General features: G+C 52.6%; 1 protein-coding gene across 1 annotated transcript; it reads left to right on the forward strand.

Moving 5' to 3' along the window:
- The first annotated feature begins 1049 nt into the window (after positions 1-1049).
- On the forward strand, positions 1050-16594 carry DRAXIN (dorsal inhibitory axon guidance protein). The gene is made up of 6 exons (XM_010346517.3): positions 1050-1506; positions 3634-3824; positions 6855-6966; positions 7391-7480; positions 9732-9821; positions 14214-16594. The coding sequence occupies exons 1-6, from the start codon at positions 1056-1058 to the stop codon at positions 14324-14326; spliced, it is 1047 nt and encodes a 348-aa protein (XP_010344819.2). The 5' UTR covers positions 1050-1055; the 3' UTR covers positions 14327-16594.
- Positions 16595-19498: the final 2904 nt, after the last annotated feature.

Raw genomic sequence — 19498 nt, forward strand, 5'->3', positions numbered from 1 at the left:
GGGACAGTGTCAGAACATTCTGGGGCCTCAGAGCTCATCGTGGGAGAAGAAAAAGGCTGAGTGAGGTCATCCTGGGACAGCCACGGGGGTCCAGGGCTCAGGACAGAAACGACACAGTGCTACTTACTAGGTGTGACTTGACTCTCAGAGCCTTCATTACCACTTCAGAAAAATGGGGAAAATAACAGGAGCCATTTCAGAGAGCTGTTGAAAAGGCGAGGTGACATGAATCCACACAAAGCACTTAAGGGGAGTTCTGCCTACAGCCTGTGCTCACGGGCTTTGACTCCATTTGTGTGGAATTAGGCACTGAGTCAAGTCTCAGGGGCTAGAGGCAGATTTCTGGGCTCTGAGGGACTCAGTTCCCTTCTAGGGAACTTGGCAAGGGGCAGAGGTTTGTACAGAGAAAGGAATTCTAGACTAATCTGGAATGTCGATGACACGATTGAAGCTGGGGGCTCTCAGCCTCGGCCCTGTTGTCTTTCTGGCTCGATGATTCTTGGTTTGGGGGCCGTCCTGCACACTGTCGGGCATCTAGCAGCACCCCCCGCCTCGAGCCTCTACATGCCAGTAGCACGTCCAGCTGTTGTTGTTGTTGTTGTTTTTGAGACGAAGTCTAACTCTGTCACCCAGGCTGGAGTGCAGTGGTGTGATCTTGGCTCACTGCAACCTCCACCTCCCAGGTTCAAGCGATTCTCCTGGCTCAGCCTCCTGAGTAGCTGGGATTACAGGCACCCACCACCATATCCGGCTAATTTTTTATATTTTTAGTAGAGACGAGATTTCACCATGTTAGCCAGGATGGTCTTGATCTCCTAACCTTATGAACCGCCCACCTCAGCCTCCCAAAGTGCTGGGATTACAGACGTGAGCCACCCCCGCAACTGCACTCCCCAGTTTTGACAACTAAAATATGTCTCCAGGCGTTGCCACATGTCCCCGGGGGGGCAAAATCCCCTTCAGTGGCTGTGGAGATAAACTGAGCTTTAATTTGAGTGAGGGGACAAAGAGGGGCTGAGTGTTTATGGTGCTGCTTTTCTTGCAGGGAGGAGCCAATGGCTGGGTCTGCCATCCACACCGCCCCCATGCTGTTCCTTGCCCTCCTGCTGCCCCTGGAGCTGAGCCTGGCAGGCGCCCTTGCACCTGGGACCCCTGCTCGGAACCTCCCTGAGAATCACATCGACCTCCCAGGCCCAGCACTATGGACGCCTCAGACCAGCCACCACCGCCGGCGGGGCCAGGGCAAGAAGGAGTGGGGCCCAAGCCTACCCAGCCAGGCCCAGGATGAGGCTGTGGTCACCGCCACCAAGCAGGCCTCCAGGCTGCCAGAGGCTGAGGTGCCGCTGCCTGAGCAGAGTCCTGCAGGCCTCCTGCGGGACAAGGACCTGCTCCTGGGGCTGGCATTGCCTTACCCCGAGAAGGAGAACCGACCTCCAGGTTGGGAGAGGGCCAGGAAACGCAGCAGGGAGCACAGGCGGCACAGGGACAGGCTGAGGCTGCACCGAGGTAGCTGGAGAGCTGGGAGGGGTGGGGATGGGGGGGCTTCCTGCCGTGGACTAAGGGGAGCGGGAAAGGATGCAGGGAAGGGCCAGAGGTGTGAGGTCTCTGGGAGGACATTCAGAGGAGAGAAGAGGTGTCCCTGAAGCCAGAGGGACCTGGTAAGGGGAGGAGGCTGGGAGAAGCCTGGGGTTGGAGCATGGGAAGGCGAGGAGGATGTGTTGCAATAGAATCTATCTTATCAGCAGATCATCCTCCTGAATCAGGATGTTCTACTTTGTATCTGACCTAAATTTCTCCTGCTTTAAGTTCTGAGTAGAGATGGAACAGTTCCATGCCCTCCAAGCGTATTCCTTACTCAACTCTGAAGCATCGGGTAGGGGTAAGAGCCTAGACCCTGAAGCCAGGTCTGCCTGAGATCATGTCCTGTCTCCACCACTTACTCGGGTGTGGGCCTGGGCAAGTTATCTGTCTGTTCCTCAGTTTCCCCTCTGAAAAGTGAGGACACTGGTCCCGTCTACCTTCAGTGTAGTTGCAGAGACTTGATTAGTGGGATGCTTGGAGCTCAGCTGGCAGGGCCGTGAGCAGTTGTTGTTCTGTTTTTGTTTTTTGTTTTTTTTTTTTTTTGAGACGGAGTTTCACTCTTGTCACCCAGGCTGGAGTGCAGTGGTGCAGTCTGGGCTCACTGCAAACTCCACCTCCTGGGTTCAAGCGATTCTCCTGCCTCAGCCTATCGAGTAGCTGGGATTATAGGCATGCACCACCACGCCTGGCTAATTTTGTATTTTTAGTAGGATGGGGTTTCTCCATGTTGGTCAGGCTGGTCTTGATCTCCAGACCTCAAGCGATCTGCCCACCTCAGCCTCCCAAAGTGCTGGGATTACAGGCGTGAGCCACTGCGCCCGGCCTGTTGTTCTGGTTCATCCCAGCTCCCTCCTGATGCCAAATCAGTGGCCTCCAACCCGGACGCAGGTGACTCCAGAAGGGGCGTCACTTGCCTACCCCTCCTGCCTCTGCCTCGTTCATCTGGGTGTCCCCCAGCCCTTCCCACCTTCCTTAACATTTACCCCACATCCCCTGGGAGTGAGCCTGCCCCCTGCTGGCCCAGGCTCCCCACTCCCGGTACCCATTAGCTCTACGCAAGTGGCTCCTCCCAGCCTTGCCTGGCCCTAAGCCAAGGAACTGGGCTTCCAAGCTCTCTATGTGACAAGACTGCCTCTAGGGGCATGCCGAGTGCCACAAACGCAATGGCAGAGTTCTTTGGCAGGAAGGCAACGGAGCCTCAATGCCCCTTCTTGTGCAAACGACTGGGGCTGGCTTCCCTGCAAGGCCTACTGAGAACCCCCCAGGTGAGCTGAGGTCAGTCGTGGTCCCCAGCCTCGACTTTCAGCCTCCCACTCCTGGGGTCACCTGTGTGAGCTTTCAGGGGAGGACACTGGCACCCTTGAGAATGGCTGGAGGGCACACAGGGGGTTCCTGCTCCCCCAGCTCCAGGGCCTCCTGGGAGATTTGATAGGGTGAGGAGGCAGGAACAGAGAAGGTCTGCGGGCTAGGCCCTGGTCTGCTGACAACTGGCTGTGACCCCTCAGGCCAGGCCAGGCATGGTGGCTCATGCCTGTAATCCCAGCACTTCGGGAGGCTGAGGCAGGCAGGTCACTTGAGGCCAGGAGTTCTAGGCTAGCCTGGGCAACATGGAGAAACCCCATCTCTACCAAAAATACAAAAATTAGCCAGGTATGGTGGCACATGCCTGTAATCCCGGCTACTCAGGAGGCTGAGGTGGGAGAATCACTTGAACCCTGGAGGCAGAGGTTGCAGTGAGCTGAGATCACGTCACTGGACTCCAGCCTGGGGACAGAGCGAGTCATGGACTTGGACTTGCTGGAATGTTGCTTTACAGGGAGAATCCCTGGGCTGTCTCCCCAGTGACACCGTAAGTTCTTCCAAGACATTTTCCTCCGAGTTCCCCATCTCCCCGTCCTGAGAAGAGTAGGAAGCAGGGGTGGGGCCCAAACAAGGCCTTGTCACATGGTCCCTGCTGCCTCCGGGTTTGCAGCATAAAACGTGGGTTCTACTATAGGCTGCCACGAGGCAGCAAGCAGATGCAGCCCCTGTGCTCCCCGCCCTGTGTCTCAGGCCGAGCGTTGGTTCGAGGTCCCAGCTCCCTGATGAAGAAGGCAGAGCTCTCCGAAGCCCAGGCGCTGGACGCGGCCATGGAGGAATCCTCCACCAGCCTGGCCCCCACCATGTTCTTCCTCACCACCTTTGAGGCAGCACCTGCCACAGAAGAGTCCCTGGTCCTGCCCATCACCTCCCTGCGGCCCCAGGTAAGGGGTCCCCAAACAGCCTCGGAGCCGGAAGGGTTCCTGAGCCCATGTCATGGAAAGCCCTCTTAGTGCACATAGGGAGACCGAGGCATGGGAGCAAGAGGCCACGGAACTTAGATTGAAACCAGATCTCATGCTGCCCATCCAGTCTAGCTCCAGCCCTGGCGGGTGCTCCATCCTGACAAGAGGCTGACATTGTCCAGGGCAAAGTGGTCCCGGGGGCCACTCTAGGGACAGCCAAGGAGACAAGTGGCAGTTCTGCACGCTGGTGTCTGCGTGGAGAGCAGCGAGGCCTGGGGAGGAGCTTTCTGCATACAGAGGAGCATGAAGCATAATAATGGTGATTTTTAATTTTTTTGTGGGGGGCGGACGGAGTCTCAATCTGTCGCCTGGGCTGGAGTGCAGCGGCGTGATCTTGGCTCGCATCAACTTCTGCCTCCCAGGTTCAAGCAATTCTCCTGCCTCAGCCTCCCAAGTAGCTGGGACTATAGGCGCGTGCCATCACACCTGGCTAAGTTTTGTATTTTTAGCAGAGATGGGATTTCATTATGTTGGTCAGTTGACCTCAATCTCCTGACCTCGTGATCTGCCCACTTTGGCCTCCCAAAGTGCTGGTATTACAGGCGTGAGCCACTGTGCCCAGCCAATAGTGATGATTTTTAAAACCATGTCCTTGGCCGGGTGCGGTGGCTCAAGCCTGTAATCCCAGCACTTTGGGAGGCCAAGGCAGGTGGATCACGAGATCAAGAGATCGAGACCATCCTGGTCAACATGGTGAAACCCCGTCTCTACTAAAAAAAAAAAAAAATATATATATATATATATATAAAATCAGCTGGGCATGGTGGCGCGTGCCTGTAATCCCAGCTACTCAGGAGGCTGAGGCAGGAGAATTGCCTGAACCCAGGAGGCGGAGGTTGCGGTGAGCCGAGATCGCGCCATTGCACTCCAGCCTGGGTAACAAGAGCGAAACTCCGTCTCAAAAAAAAAAAAAAAAAAAAAAAAACATGTCCTCAAGACCCAGATTTAATAAGCATTAGCTACCACTGGGACCCATCTGCATCAGATCTTTAACAAAGACACGTGGGCCGGGTGTGAGCCTGTAATTCCAACACTGTTGAAGGCCAAGGCGGAGGGTCACTTGAGCCCAGGAATTCGAGATTATCCTGGGCAACATAGTGAGACCCCGTGTCTACAAAACTTTTTAAAAATTAGCCAGGCATAAGGGTGTATGCCTGTGGTCCCAGCTACTGGGGAGGCTGAGGTGAGAGGATCGCTTGAGCCCAGGAGGTCAGGGCTGCAGTGAACCATGATCGCACCACTGCACTCCAGCCTGGGTGACAGAGTAAGACGCTGTCTCAAGGGAAAAAAATATGTGGAGAGAAAGTAAGCGAGGAAATGTGGCAAAAACACTCCCCACCGGTGACTCTGGAAGGGGGTTACAGGAGCTTACTGCATCGTTCTTGCGCCTCTTCTGTGGCTTTGAAAGGTTTTCCAAATACAATTATTTAAAAGGATCAATAATATATAAGAATACATAAAAAAGAAATAGGCCAGATGCAGTGGGTGGCTCACGCCTATAATCCCAGCACTTTGGGAGGCCGAGGCGGGCAGATCACCTGCGGTCAGGAGTGTGAGACCAGCCTGGTCAACATGGTGAAACCCCGTCTCTACAAAAGTACAAAATAAATAAAACTTTTTTTAGCAGCAGATCTTTCTTTTTTTGAGACGGAGTTTCGCTCTTGTTACCCAGGCTGGAGTGCAATGGCACGATCTCGGCTCACCGCAACCTCCGCCTCCTGGGTTCAGTCAATTCTCCTGCCTCAGCCTCCTGAGTAGCTGGGATTACAGGCACGCGCCACCATGCCCAGCTAATTTTTTGTATTTTTAGTACAGACGGGGTTTCACCATGTTGACCAGGATGGTCTCGATCTCTTGACCTCGTGATCCACCCGCCTTGGCCTCCCAAAGTGCTGGGATTACAGGCTTGAGCCACCGCGCTCGGCAGCAGCAGATCTTTCTTATCCTTTTTTGGGGTCTTGCACTCCCTTGAGATTGTGAGAAAGCTGCAGACAGTTTCCCACGAATACATGGTTATCCATCTCGTCGTTCAAGCCCCCCTGCAGAACAGCCTAGAAGGTGCAGCTCCTGCCCATGACCTCGTGCGCACACGTGCCCGTACATGCCCGTGTATAGATCCAGCCATGACCTCTAGCCTTCTGCATTCCTGGGGCCACTGGCCCAGGCTGTGAGTGGGACTGAGCCCTGGTTGTGGCCTCAATGGTGCCGCGGAGAGCTGGTAACCTCTGCAGGGAGAGGAAGAGATAGGAAGGTCCAGTGAGTGGCTGGGCTACACCCACCTCCCTCTTTGTGGGCTTAAAGACTGTGAGCAAGCAAGACTGCCTTCACTGCCAAACGCGGTGGCTCATGCCTGTAATCCTAGCACTTTGGGAGGCTGAAGCGGGTGGATCACATTGGCAGGAGATCGAGACCATCCTGGCTAACACAGTGGAACCCTGTCTCTCCTAAAAATACAAAAAATTAGCCAGGTGTGGTGGCACACGCCTATAGTCCCAGCTACTCAGGAGACTGAGGCAAGAGAACCACTTGAACCCGGGAGGTGGAGGTTGCAGTGAGCCAAGATTGCACCACTGCACTCCAGCCTGGACAACAGAACAAGACTGTCTCAAAAAAAAAAAAAAAACCAAAACACAATTGCCTTCCCACCCTGTGGGTGGCCTCTGCCCCTCCTCAGAGGGCCTGGTGGGTAATTTGCCTGTGTGTGTCTGCATGAGCTCTCTTGAGTAATGGCTGCATAGGGACATAGGGAGGGAATGACCCTAGTGGCTGTTGGAACAGGAGCCTCAGACAGCCGTCTTTATGTCCTCGGGCTGAGACTCCAGGCTGCCCAGCAGAGGATGAGGTGGCCTCTGAGAAGTGTCTCCTTTGGCCTCTGGCCTTGGCACCCCACACTCCTGCATCCATGGATTTGAAGGATCCAACACCCGCCTTCTCCACTGCCTCCGGCAGGCACAGCCCAGGCCTGACGGGGAGGTGATGCCCACGCTGGACATGGCCTTGTTCGACTGGACTGATTATGAAGACTTAAAACCTGATGGCTGGCCCTCTGCAAAGAAGAAAGGTATGCCCACCTGCCCCATCACCTTCCATGCCTGGACGCCCTCCAGCACCATCTGCTGAGGTGGGGGCCCCAGTGAGCCCTGTTTCATCTTCAGATGTCCAAAGCTGGGACTCGGGGAGAGGGAGAGCACGGAGTCCAACGTGGAAACGCTGCTTGGAATGTAGAATGCTGTCACGTGCTTATCATGTGCCACACACTTCCTTGTTTCCACTCACGTTACCCTGGGGGAAAATACCTGTTAGGTCTATAGTACTGTGGAGCCCATTTTAGAGGAGAGAAAACTGAGGCAGAGAGAGAGGGGTATAGTGCCTTATCCAAGCCACACGGTAGGGCGGTGGTATGGGCACTCCAACACCTGAGTCCCTGTGCTCAACCTCTGCTCTATTGGGCCCTAGCTTCTGATGACAGATCTTCTTGTCCCCAGAGAAACACCGGGGAAAGCTCTCCAGTGACGGTAACGAAACATCACCAGCTGAAGGGGATCCGTGCGACCATCACCAAGACTGCCTGCCAGGTACCAGCCAGCACCCACATTCAAGGCACCAGGCTGGGTGCTGGGAGGAAACCTGGGTGGGAGTAGGGGTTCCCATGTGTGCAGAACCTGAGGATCCTTGACCCTTCATGGATGATTAATAATAACAACAGCTGCCACTTTCCTGAGAGTTACCATCGGACATTAATTCATTTAATACATTACTCACAGCCAGGCACGGTGGCTCATGCCTGTAATCTCAGCACTTTGGGAGGCCGAGTTGGGTGAATCACCTGAGGTCAGGTGTTCGAGACCAGCCCGGCCAACATGGCGAAACCCCATCTCTACTAAAAATACAAAAATTAGCTGGGCATGGTGGCATGTGCCTGTAGTCCCAGCTACTCGGGAGGCTGAGGCAGGAGAATTGCTTGAATCCAGGAGGCGGAAGTTGTGGTGAGCTAAGATCGCACCATTGCACTCCAGCCTGGGTAACAACAGCGAAACTCCAACTAAAAAAAAAAAAATTAGCTGGGCATGGTGGCTCATGCCTGTAATCCCAGCTACTCCGGAGGCTGAGACAGGAGATTCAATCACTTGAACCTGGGAGGCGGAGGTTGCAGTGAGCTAGGATCACACCACTGCACTCCAACCTGGGCAACAAGAGAGAAACTCAGTCTCAAAAACATAAACAACAATACGTTACTCACAACAACCCAGTTTTCAAGCCAGGTGATGGAGCCCCAGAGGGGCAGTCTTGCCCAGGGTCACACAGTTAAGAAGTGGCTCCAACCTGGGTCAGCCTGGCTGGAAAGCCTGTCCACCACAGCCCCACACTGCCTCGAATCGGATGATCCTCTCGCCCTCTTCCTCCTGACACCAGGCAGAGTTTAATGCCTTGTCCCCTCACTGCACTGCCGGGTGTTCTGAGGATGCTTTGGTGACATCCTCACTGTTCAGCAGCTGTCCCCATGGAGACAGTCTAAAAACAAGAAGTCGGACATTGGAACTAATGCCCTAAACCCTTAGTCCTTGAGGGTCCGTCAGGTCCTCCAGGAAGCAGATACTGAAGTAAGTCAGAAGTGTGAGGCTGGGCGTAGTGTCAAATGCCTGTAATCCCAGCACTATGGGAGGCCGAGGCGGGAGGATCACTTGAGCACAGGAGTTCAAGACTAGCCCGGCCAACACGGGAAGACTCCGTCTCTGCAAATAATAATAATTTTAAAACTTAGCTGGGCTTGCTGGTGTGTGCCTGTGGTTCCAGCTACTCGGGAGGCTGAGGCAGGAGGATCACTTGAGCCTGGGCGGTCAAGTCTACAGTGAGATGTGATCGTCCCACTGCCCTCCAGCTTGGGTGATAGAACAAGACCCTGTCTCAACAAAACAAAACAAAAAGTGCTGAAGATTTATTTTGGGGTGGGCTGGGGGTGGAAAACACTTTCGAATGAGGAAAGTGGGAAGAGGCTGGATCGGACGGAGGATGCTTCAGACATCATGCAAGGTCTTGGGGGTGTGATGGGCGCTCCAGCCCAGTAGTGGCCTGTTAGATAAGGTCCATCCTGAGCAGAAACGGCCGGGGCCCCAGAAACCCCGTGCCAGTCATTGGCAGGGGCTGTGGGGAACAGCCTGCTGTGGGCCAAGGTGGCCTTGAAGCTGCTACCAGCTGGAGGCCACCAGCAAGCGCTTTCCCCGGGAGAGATCCGAGTGGCACACCTCCATGGCACCACGACTGTTAGATAGATGACCAGAATATTCCACAAAACAGTAACCAAACCAGCAGTTAGCATCGTAGAAGGCAGACCACCGGCTCCCTGACAGGCTGCTTCATTCCCAAACTATTGTTTTCACCCTGGGCTCAAAGAAAAGGCCCGCGTTTGGGCGGACTGGTCAGTCGCCTGGGAGCTGGCTTCATGGCAGGTGCCCAGGGCTTCAGTTTCCCCATCTGTCAAAAGAAGACGTTGGTGTCGGGGATCCCGAGACCCCTCCCAGCTCTGAGCTGACTCCACACCTGGCAGCCCCCAGCTTTCAGTCCGCTCTGTCACACCACCTTCGCTCTTCCCACGATCAATCAGTTGCCTAGCTGAGGCAGCTGGGGTCTCTGCCGCCAGCCCTTGGGGGGCCTTGGCCATGACATCCGTCTGTGGTTCCACCCAGGCGCCTTGCACACCAGATGGCCCACCCCGCCAGGCACAGCCTGCCACGGAGATGATGGATCTCTTGTCCAGTGGGAACGAGTGCAGGGCTTTGGGGAGGGGCGGCTCGGCTTGGCTGACTGCGTGTGTCTCTGTGTTGGCAGGGACTTGCTGCGACCTGCGGGAGCATCTCTGCACACCCCACAACCGAGGCCTCAACAACAAATGCTTCGACGACTGCATGTGTGTGGAAGGTGGGTCCAGACTCCTTTGCAGGGGGCTCCCCGGGCTCTGAGAAGCACAAAGCCTCCCTTTCTCGACGCTGGCTCTGCACTGAGTTGGGGACAGGCTTTCCCAGCAGAGGGGGGATCGCGGGCCTGCGGTGGGGGAGTAGGTGGGAGAATCCCTCGGGAGCTGAAGACGTGAGCAAGAACAGCTTTATCCGTGCCTTCCCAATCTGTGAACTCATTTAGTCCCAATTCTTGGCATCGTTTCTGAGATTTGCTTTTCTCAACTTTTGAAATACAAGCTGGCGCGATCTCCCACTATCTAGAGGAGGGAGGAGGGAGGAGGGAGGAGGGAGGAGGGAGGAGCACATCTCTTTAAATTAGATCCAGCTTCAGAAGGCCGCCGCTTTCACACCCAAATTCTATCCCAGGGGAGGCATTCCAAGTGTGATAACGGGTGGGGTGGGTTTCCCAGCATGACCCTGGGAAGGATGCACTTGACCAGCTGCCTCTTTAACTCCTCCGTGCCCCCACCTCGCCTAGGTGTGCTGGCTCTGTGCTGAGCACTTTTTTACTGAAATCCCCATGGTCACCCCTAGAAAGGGGCTATGATGATCCCCACGACACAAATAAGCAAACTGGGGCACAGAAAGCTTCATGATGCTCAAACTGACACAGCCAGGAAAGTGGGGGGAATAGTTTCAGGTGTTGTTTGTTTGAGACAGGGTTTTACTCTGACACCCAGGCTGGAGTGCAGGGGTGCAGTTTTGGCTCACTGCAACCTCTGCCTCCCAGGCTTAGGTGGTCTTCCCATCTCAGCCCCTCCAGTAGCTCAGATTACAGGCCTGCGCCACCAGGCCAGCTAATTTTCGTATTTTTGGTAGAGGTGGGGTTCGCCATGTTGCCCAGGCTGGTCTCAAACTCCTGACCTCAAGTGATCTACCTGCCTTGGCCTCCCAAAGTTCTGGGACTACAGGCATGAGCCACCACACCGGGCCAGTTTAAATTTTGTATTCTGCAAAGTTTCCAATATATACTGAAGTAGTCAGAATAGTCTAATGAACGCCCATTGCTCATCACTCTGCTTCGGCAGATACTAACTCGTGATCAGTCTGTCACCTCTTACCCACTTTCCTTGTTCTGACATGATTTGTAAGCAACTCCTGAGAGCTTACATTCTCTTCATCTGTGAATTTTTTTTTTTTTTTTTTTTTTTTTTTTGACACGGAGTTTCGCTCTTGTTACCCAGGCTGGAGTGCAATGGCATGATCTCGGCTCACCGCAACCTCCACCTCCTGGGCTCAGGCAATTCTCCTGCCTCAGCCTCCTGAGTAGCTGGGATTACAGGCACGTGCCACCATGCCCAGCTAATTTTTTGCACTTTTAGTAGAGACGGGGTTTCACCATGTTGACCAGGATGGTCTCAATCTCTCAACCTCGTGATCCACCCGCCTCGGCCTCCCAAAGTGCTGGGATTACAGGCTTGAGCCACCGCGCCCGGCGCTCATCTGCGAATATTTTAATGTGTATATCTGAAAGACAAATGCTCTTGACTGGGCATGGTGGCTCACGCCTGTAATCCCAGCACTTGGGGAGGCCAAGGTGGGTGGATCACAGGATCAGGAGATCGAGACCGGCTAACATGGTGAAACCCTATCTCTACTAAACATACAAAAAAAAAAAAATTAGCCAGGTGTGGTGGCACTCGCCTGTAGTCCCAGCTGCTCCAGAGGCAGAGGCAGGAGAATCGCTTGAACCCGGGAGGCAGAGGTTGTGGTGAGCCAAGATAGCACCACTGCACTCCAGCGTGGGCGACAGAGCGAGACTCTGTTTCAAAAAAAAAAAAAAAAAAAAAAGATAATAATATGCTAATGAGTCCTGCAGTTGTTTTAGAAAGTGTAGACAGAAGTGGGCACTGGAGGCCAGACGGGTTGGTTCATACCTTTAATTCCAGGACTTTGGGAGGCCGAGGTGGGTGGATCACCTGAGGCTGGGAGTTGGAGATCAACCTGACCAACATGGAAAAGCCCCATCTCTACTAAAAATACAAAAAAAAAAAAAAAAAAAAAAAAGCTGAGTGTGGTGGCGCACACCTGTGGTACCTGCTACTTGGGAGGCTGAAGCAGGGAGGATCACGTGAGCCCAGGAGGCAGAAGTTGCAGTGAGCTGAGATCTTACCACTCACTCCAGTCCCGGAGACAGAGCAAGACCTTGTCTGAAAAAAAGAAAAAAGAAATGGAGGGCAGGTGCAGTGGCTCACAGCTGTAATCCCATCACTTTGGGAGGCTGAGGCAGACAGATCATTTGAGGCCAGGATTTCATGACCAGCCTCCCCAACATGGTGAAACCCCATCTCTACTAAAAAAGTACAAAATTAGCTGGGTGTGGTGGTGTATGCTTGTAATCCCATCTTCTTGGGAAGCTGAGGCAGGAGAATCACTTGAACCCAGGAGGCAGAGGTTGCAGTGACCCAGGATGGTGCCACTGCACTCCAGCCTAGGTGACAAGAGTGAAACTCCGTTTCAAAAAATTAAAATTAAAAAAAAAAAAGCAGTGGAGAGCCATGAAGGTTTTGCAGGGAAGAGCAGAATTTAAGCCACTTAAAAAGATTACTAAACTTTTTCCTTTTCAATTTTACAAAATTATAGACTTTTTAATTGAATTTATGTGTGTATTTTATTTTTTAACTTTTCTGAGGCAGCATCTCACTGTGTTGCCCAGGCTGAAATACAGTGGCACAATCAAGGCTCACTGCAGCCTCAAACTCCTGGACTCAAGGGATCCTCTGACGTTAGCCTCTTCTGTAGTTGGGACTACAGGCGTGTGCCACAATGCTTGGCTAATTTTTACATTTTCTGTAGATATGGAGTCTCCCTATGTTGCTGAGGCTGGTCTGGAACTCCTGGGCTCAAGCAATCCTCCCACCGCAGTCTTTCAAAATGCCGGGATTACCGGTGTGAGCCATCACACCCTGTGGACTTTATTTTTTGAGCAGTTTTCTAGAAAAATTGCACAGACTATGGCGTTCTCATATACCTTCTTTGCCCCTGCACACAGTTTCCCCTATTAATAACATCTTGAAGCTGGGCGCAGTGGCTCACACCTGTAATCCCAGCACTTTGGGAGGCCGAGGCGGGTAGATCAGCTGAGGTCAGGAGTTCAAGACCATCCTGGCCAACGTGGTGAAACCCCATCTCTACTAACAATTCAAAAAATTAGCCAGGCCTGGTGGTGGGTGCCTGTAATCCCAGCTACTTGGGAGGCTGAGGCAGGAGAATTGCTTGAACCCAGGAGGTGGAGGTTGCAGTGAGCTCAGATTGCACCATTGCACTCCAGCCTGGGCGACAGAGTAAGGCTCCGTCTCAAAAAAAAAAAAAAAAGAAAAGAAAAGAAAAAGAAAAATCTTGCCGTCCTGTGGTACATTTGTTTTGTTTTGTTTTTGAGACAAAGTCTTACACTGTTGCCCAGGCTGGAGTGCAGTGGCGCCACCTCAGCTCACTGCAATCTCCGCCTCCCGGGTTCAAGTGATTCTCCTGCCTCAGCCTCCCGAGTAGCTGGGATTACAGGTGCCTACCACCACGCCTGGCTAGTTTTTGAACTTTTTTAGTAGAGACAGTGTTTCACCATGTTGGCCAGGCTGGTCTCAAACTCCTGACCTCAAGTGATCTGCCCATCTCCACCTTCCAAAGTGCTGGGATTACAGACGTGAGCCACCGCACCTGGCCTCCTGTGGTACATGTGTTGCTTGACAAACCAATAGTGATAGATTATTATTACTAACTGAAGTCATCGTGTAGGTTAGGGTTCACTGCAGTGCATTCTATGGGTTTTGACAAATGCATGCCATGTCCCATCATTACATGTGACACAGAATATTTTCGCTGCCCTGAGTCCTCTCCATGCTCCTTCCGTGTTCATTCCTCCCGTCCCAGAGGAATGAGTCTTTTAAGCTCAATGGGGCTGCCATGAGGAGGCTGGGTGGGTTGCAGGACACAATAAAAAAGCCAGGAGAGGCTGGGTGTGATGGCTCACGCCTGTAATCCCAACACTTTGGGAGGCCAAGGCGGGAGGATCACAAGGTCAGGAGTTCAAGATCAGCCTGGCCAACATGGTGAAACCCCCTCTCTACTAAAAACACACACACAAAAAGTAGCCTGGCATGGTGGCACATGCCTGTAAATCCCAGCTACTCAGGAGGCTGAGGCAGGAGTATTGCTTGAACCCAGGAGGTAGAGGTCGCAGTGAGCTGAAATCTTGCCACTGCACTCCAGTCTGGGCGACAGAGTGAGACTTCGTCTAGAAAGAAAGAAAAAAAAAAAGAAGGCGGGAGAGAGCTGGCGGGCCCCAGAGCATGCAGGGGAAGAAATGGGAGGACTCCAGCCCTCTGCGCCTCTGACCTCCTTGCCTCCCTTCTCCCAGGGCTGCGCTGCTATGCCAAATTCCACCGGAACCGCAGGGTTACACGGAGGAAAGGGCGCTGCGTGGAGCCCGAGACGGCCAACGGCGACCGGGGATCCTTCATCAACGTCTAGCACCCCGCGGGACTGGGGACTGAGCCCAGGAAGTTTGCACAAGCTGGGCGATTTGTTTATAACTAGCAATGGGAGATCAAGTAGGGGAACGGATGGCTGAGGCTGCAGGCTCAGGCCCAGGACACTCAACCTCAGGAGCGGAGCCGCTCCGCGAACGACCTGGATGGACGCCCAGCAGCCGGCCCGCAGCACCTGCACACCCACAGTCTGGACCCACGCAGCCTCCATCCCGCGTGTCCTGTTCTCCGTGATGGCAAATGCCGAGAGTGCCCTCTACTGTCCGATTCCAGCACTGCAACAGCTTCAGGTTCAAAACCCAAGAGGCGTTTTTGAGAGTGGAAAAGAAATTTAAACTCCCCGAAAGTAGGTCCACTGGCAGGAGAGGAATATGGAACACCTCCTATGTACTGTGTAATCCAGGGCTTAGCACAGTGCTAAGCCCCGGATTACTTTATCTCATTGAAGTATCACAACGACATTTTTAAGTAGGTATTATCACCATGCCACAGGTGAGGACCCTGAGGCACGCTGGAGTTGTTTGACGTGACTTGTCCAGACTCCCAGGTCAATGCTTCTCAAACCTGAACATGCTAAGAGTAACGTGGTGGTCCAGTTAAAAATGTATATCTGGCTGGGCATGGTGGCTCACCCCGTAATCCCAACACTTTGGGAGGTGAGGCGGGTGGATCACCTGAGGTCAGGAGTTCCAGACCAGCCTGGCCAACATGGTAAAGCCCTATCTCTACTAAAAATACAAAAATTAGCCAGGCGTGGTGACATACGCCTTTAATTACAGCTACATGGAGGCTGAGGCACCAGAATCGCTTGAACCTGGGAGGTGGAGGTTGCAGTGAGCAGAGATGGCACCACGGTACTCCAGCTTGGGGAACAAGAGTGAAACTCTGTCTCAAAAAAAACCACACACACGCACATCGACTCACTGGGCTCTGTGCTCTAACAAGCTCCCAAGGCATGCGATGCTGCTGGTCCAGGGATCTCACTGACAGGTCCCGGGAAGTACAAGGAACTGAATCTGGGCCAAGGCTTTCCAGCTCCAAGGCCCACGTTCTTCCCTCTCCACAACCAAGAATTTCTTCCAGATCCACCAAGCCTTTTGGCAAGAGAGGCTCGCACCCTGGTAGTCCCTTCTTCTGTGGCTGGAATAACTTGACAGTTCTCTGCCTTCCCTGGACAAAGGTGTATCATGTTTAAAAACAAAACAAAAACTGGACCTTAAGCACATACTTGCTTGCAGGAATAAGTTGGGCAGATTGATCCCTGTGGTCCGATAGCTGACATCCTGGGATATGAAGTGTTTGGGGAAAAGAATCGTGTTGCACTTTATATCCCTATGGTCCTGCTCATCCAGTCCTGGGATGGGCATGTTAGTTTTCTGGAGAGCTTCCACCCTAGAGGTTCTGATGTAAGCATGGACTCGAAAAAACCCACACATATTGCCCATGTTTACCCACTTTGCATACAGTGTAGTGATTTCCAGGACCACAAAACCACCCCATATTTTTGGAGCAGAGCCCACTGGGAGGTTGAGGCTCCCTGAAAATGAGGTGCTATCTGAAGCTAACTGTCCCTAACAGGCCAGACCCACAGTGCCTACCCAGAACATCTGTCCCAGCAGATCTGGCTTCAGGCCACTTCAGGAGAACCATTTAACCCTCCTCCCCCATACTTGGCATCTCACTTCTGGCCAGCCCTCTGTTCCAGGGCAAACCAGGTTGCAAATGACAAAAGCCTTTCCTGGCCAAATTCCTCACTGGCCTGGATCACGCCCATAAGATGCCAGGGATGTTTACTGCACTGGGAAAATCAGCCAGGGTCGGGGTCAGGCACCAGGGAAAGCAGGCAGATCTAGAAGAAATTAAATACGCTTGTTCTGACTCTGTCCAAGTTTGATGGGCATGGGAATCTTTCGAGGAGGAGCAGAGAGGGCAAGGGAACTGGGAGATCAAAGCAGGCTAGCTGAAAGGCAGATATGGCGGGGCACAATGGCTCATGCTTGTAATCCCAGCACTGTGGGAGGTCCAGGTGGGCGGATCACTTGAGGTCAGGAGTTTGAGAACGGCCTGGCCAACACAGCAAAACCCTGTCTCTACCAAAAATACAAAAATTAATGCCGGGCACGAAGGCTCATGCCTGAAATCCCAGCACTTTGGGAGGCTAAGGTAGGCAGATCACTTGAGATCAGGAGTTCAAGACCAGCCTGGCAAACATGGTAAAACCCCATCTCTGGGGTTGGCAGGTGCCTGTAATCTCAGCTACTCAGGAGGCTGAGGCAGGAGAATCACTTGATCACAGGAGGTGGAGGTTGCAATGAGCTGAGATCGTGCCATTGCACTCCAGCCTGGGTGACAGAGTGAGACACCAAAAAAACAAAAAACTAAAAAATTTTAAAAGGGAGATCTGCCAGTTTCGTAGTCTCACTCTGTCACCCAGGCTGGAGTGCCATGGCGTGATCTCGGCTCACTGCAACCTCCACCTCCTGGGTTCAAGCGATTCTCCTGCCTCAGCCTCCTGAGTAGCTGGGATTACAGGAACCTGCCACCATGCCCAGCTAATTTTTGTGTTTTTAGTAAAGATGGGGTTTCATAGTTTCGTACTTGAGACCAGACAACCCACATGCTGTGTGTGCCTCACATTAAGTGCCTGACTGGAGACTGCTGGTTCTGTGGGGCGAGAACCCTAAGGAGTACTGTGGGAAGAAAACCCAGCATTGCTATGTCTTAGGGACGGCTGTTAGATGGTCCTAGGACATCATCCATGGAGATGCACGTGCCTTGATTTTTTCATCTGTAACTGTCACTGCCGGCCAGGGCCGTTCCATGGTTGGAAATTCAAGGCCGATCTCTTTGCCCTAGTTGTCTCTATTTGGCATTTCCAGAGAGGGATGGGGTGGGTGGAATCCTCTCAACTCCAGAGCTGGGAATCCCAAAGCCCTCTCAAGTGTTTAACCAACCTCTCTGCCAGGAAGTTCTTCCTTAGGTCTATCTTAAATTTCTGTTGTTTGTACAGAAGCCAATATCCTCTACTCCAGGGTTGAGCAAACTTTTACTGTGAAGAGCCAAATAAATATTTTAGGCTTTGCAGGCCGTCTGATCTTCACTACAGCTACTCAGCTCTGCCGTAGCTCGAAGCAGTGACAGACGGTGTGTAAGGAATCCATGGCTGTGCTCCAGGAAAACTCTTATGGACACACTTTTGAATTCCATATAATTTTCGCATGTCACAAAATATTATTCTCTTTTTATTCTTTTTTTTTTCTTTTGGAAGTGGAGTTTCGCTCTGCTGCCCAGGCTAGAGTGCGGTGCCCCTATCTCAGCTCACTGCAACCTCTGCCTCCCGGCTTCAAGCAATTCTCTTGCCTCAGCCTCCTAAGTAGCTGGGATTACAGGTGTGTGCCACCACACCTGGTTAATTTTTGTATTTTTACTAGAGATGCGGTTTTACCATGTTGGCCAGGCTAATCTTGAACTCTTAACCTCAGTGATCCGCCTGCCTTGGCTTCCCAAAGTGCTGGGATTACAGGTGTGAGCCACCATGCCCAGCCACAAAATATTAATATTTTGATTTTCTAAAACCATTTAAAAGTGCCAAGACCACTCTTAGCTTGCCAGCTACACAAAAACAGGCAGTGGGCAGATTTGGCCCGAGGGCCACAGTTTGCTAACCCCTGCTCAAGCCTACTCGCTCTCAACCTTGGCTGCATGTGGCATGTGGGAACATTTAAAGGCCTGGGGCCCACCCCCAAAGCTTCTGTTTTGTTTGGTCTGGCTTCATAGATTTTCCCCCAGGTAACTCCAGGTGCAGGTGGGGCTGAGGACTGCTGCTCTCCCCTTCCATCTGTAGCAGTGCAGCTGGTGATAAATCTGCCTATTCCGCCTCTCACCACCTTGGCAACCTTAGGAAAGTTTCTTAAGGTCTCTGTGCCTTGATTTTTTTCATCTGTAAAATGGAGATAATAACTCTTCCTTCATAGGGGTGTTGTGAGTAGTGAATGCATAATTATTATTATTATTATTATTGAGACAGAGTTTCACTCATGTTGCCCAGGCTGGGGTGCTATGGCACGATCTTGACTCACTGCAACTTCTGCCTCCCAGGTTCAAGCGATTCTCCTGCCTCAACCTTCCAAGTAGCTGAGATTACAGGCAAGCGTGCCACCACATTTGGTTAATTTTTGTATTTTTAGTAGAGACGGGGTTTCATCATGTTGGCCAGGCTGGCCTCGAACTTCTGACCTCAGATGATCCATCTGCTTTAGCCTCCCAAAGTGCTGGGATTATAGGCGTGAGCTACCGTGCCGGACCTGTGAATGCAGAATTCTTTGACGATGACCCATCACATTCCCTGAGGTCATTTCTTTTCTTCCTTTTTTTTTTTTTTTTTCCCCCGAGACGGAGTTTAGCTCTAGTTACTCAGGCTGGAGTGCAATGGCGCGATCTCAGCTCACCGCAACCTCCGCCTCCTGGGTTCAGGCAATTCTCCTGCCTCAGCCTCCTGAGTAGCTGGGATTACAGGCACGTGCCACCATGCCGAGCTAATTTTTTTGTATTTTTAGTAGAGACGGGGTTTCACCATGTTGACCAGGATGGTCTCGATCTCTTGACCTTGTGATCTACCCACCTCGGCCTCCCAAAGTGCTGGGATTACAGGCTTGAGACACCGTGCCCAGCCCCTGAGGTCATTTCTTTTTTTTCTTTTTTTTTTTGAGATGGAGTTTCACTCTTGTTACCCAGGCTGGAGTGCAATGGTGTGATCTCGGCTCACCGCAACCTCCGTCTCCTGGGTTTAAGCAATTCTCCTGCCTCAGCCTCCCAAGTAGCTGGGACTACAGGCGTGCGCCATCATGCCCAGCTAATTTTTGTATTTTTTAGTAGAGACGGGGTTTCACTATATTGACCAGGATGGTCTCGATCTCTTGACCTCGTGATCCACCCGTCTCGGCCTCCCAAAGTGCTGAGATTACAGGCGTGAGCCACCGCACCTGGCCCCCTGAGGTCATTTCTAAGTCACCATTCAAGCTGTTTCACCAAAGTCTGTTCCATAGAACACCGGGACCATGAGATGCTGCTTTAGAAAGGGCGGCGCGGTTTCCATCGTCAAAGAGGTTTGGAAAACTGTTCTGGCCTCAGCCCTTAGCAGCATGTGCAGATTCCA

The sequence above is a fragment of the Saimiri boliviensis genome, chromosome 11, assembly GCF_048565385.1.
Source record: "Saimiri boliviensis isolate mSaiBol1 chromosome 11, mSaiBol1.pri, whole genome shotgun sequence".
In the NCBI taxonomy this organism is placed as follows: Eukaryota; Metazoa; Chordata; class Mammalia; order Primates; family Cebidae; genus Saimiri; species Saimiri boliviensis.

Coding starts and splice junctions, on each gene's coding strand:
- DRAXIN (XM_010346517.3), top strand. CDS start 1,056: ATGGCTGGGTCTGCCATCCACACCGCCCCCATGCTGTTCCTTGCCCTC. Junction 1,507..3,633: donor CAGGCTGAGGCTGCACCGAG/GTAGCTGGAGAG, acceptor CCTGTGTCTCAG/GCCGAGCGTTGGTTCGAGGT. Junction 3,825..6,854: donor TCACCTCCCTGCGGCCCCAG/GTAAGGGGTCCC, acceptor TGCCTCCGGCAG/GCACAGCCCAGGCCTGACGG.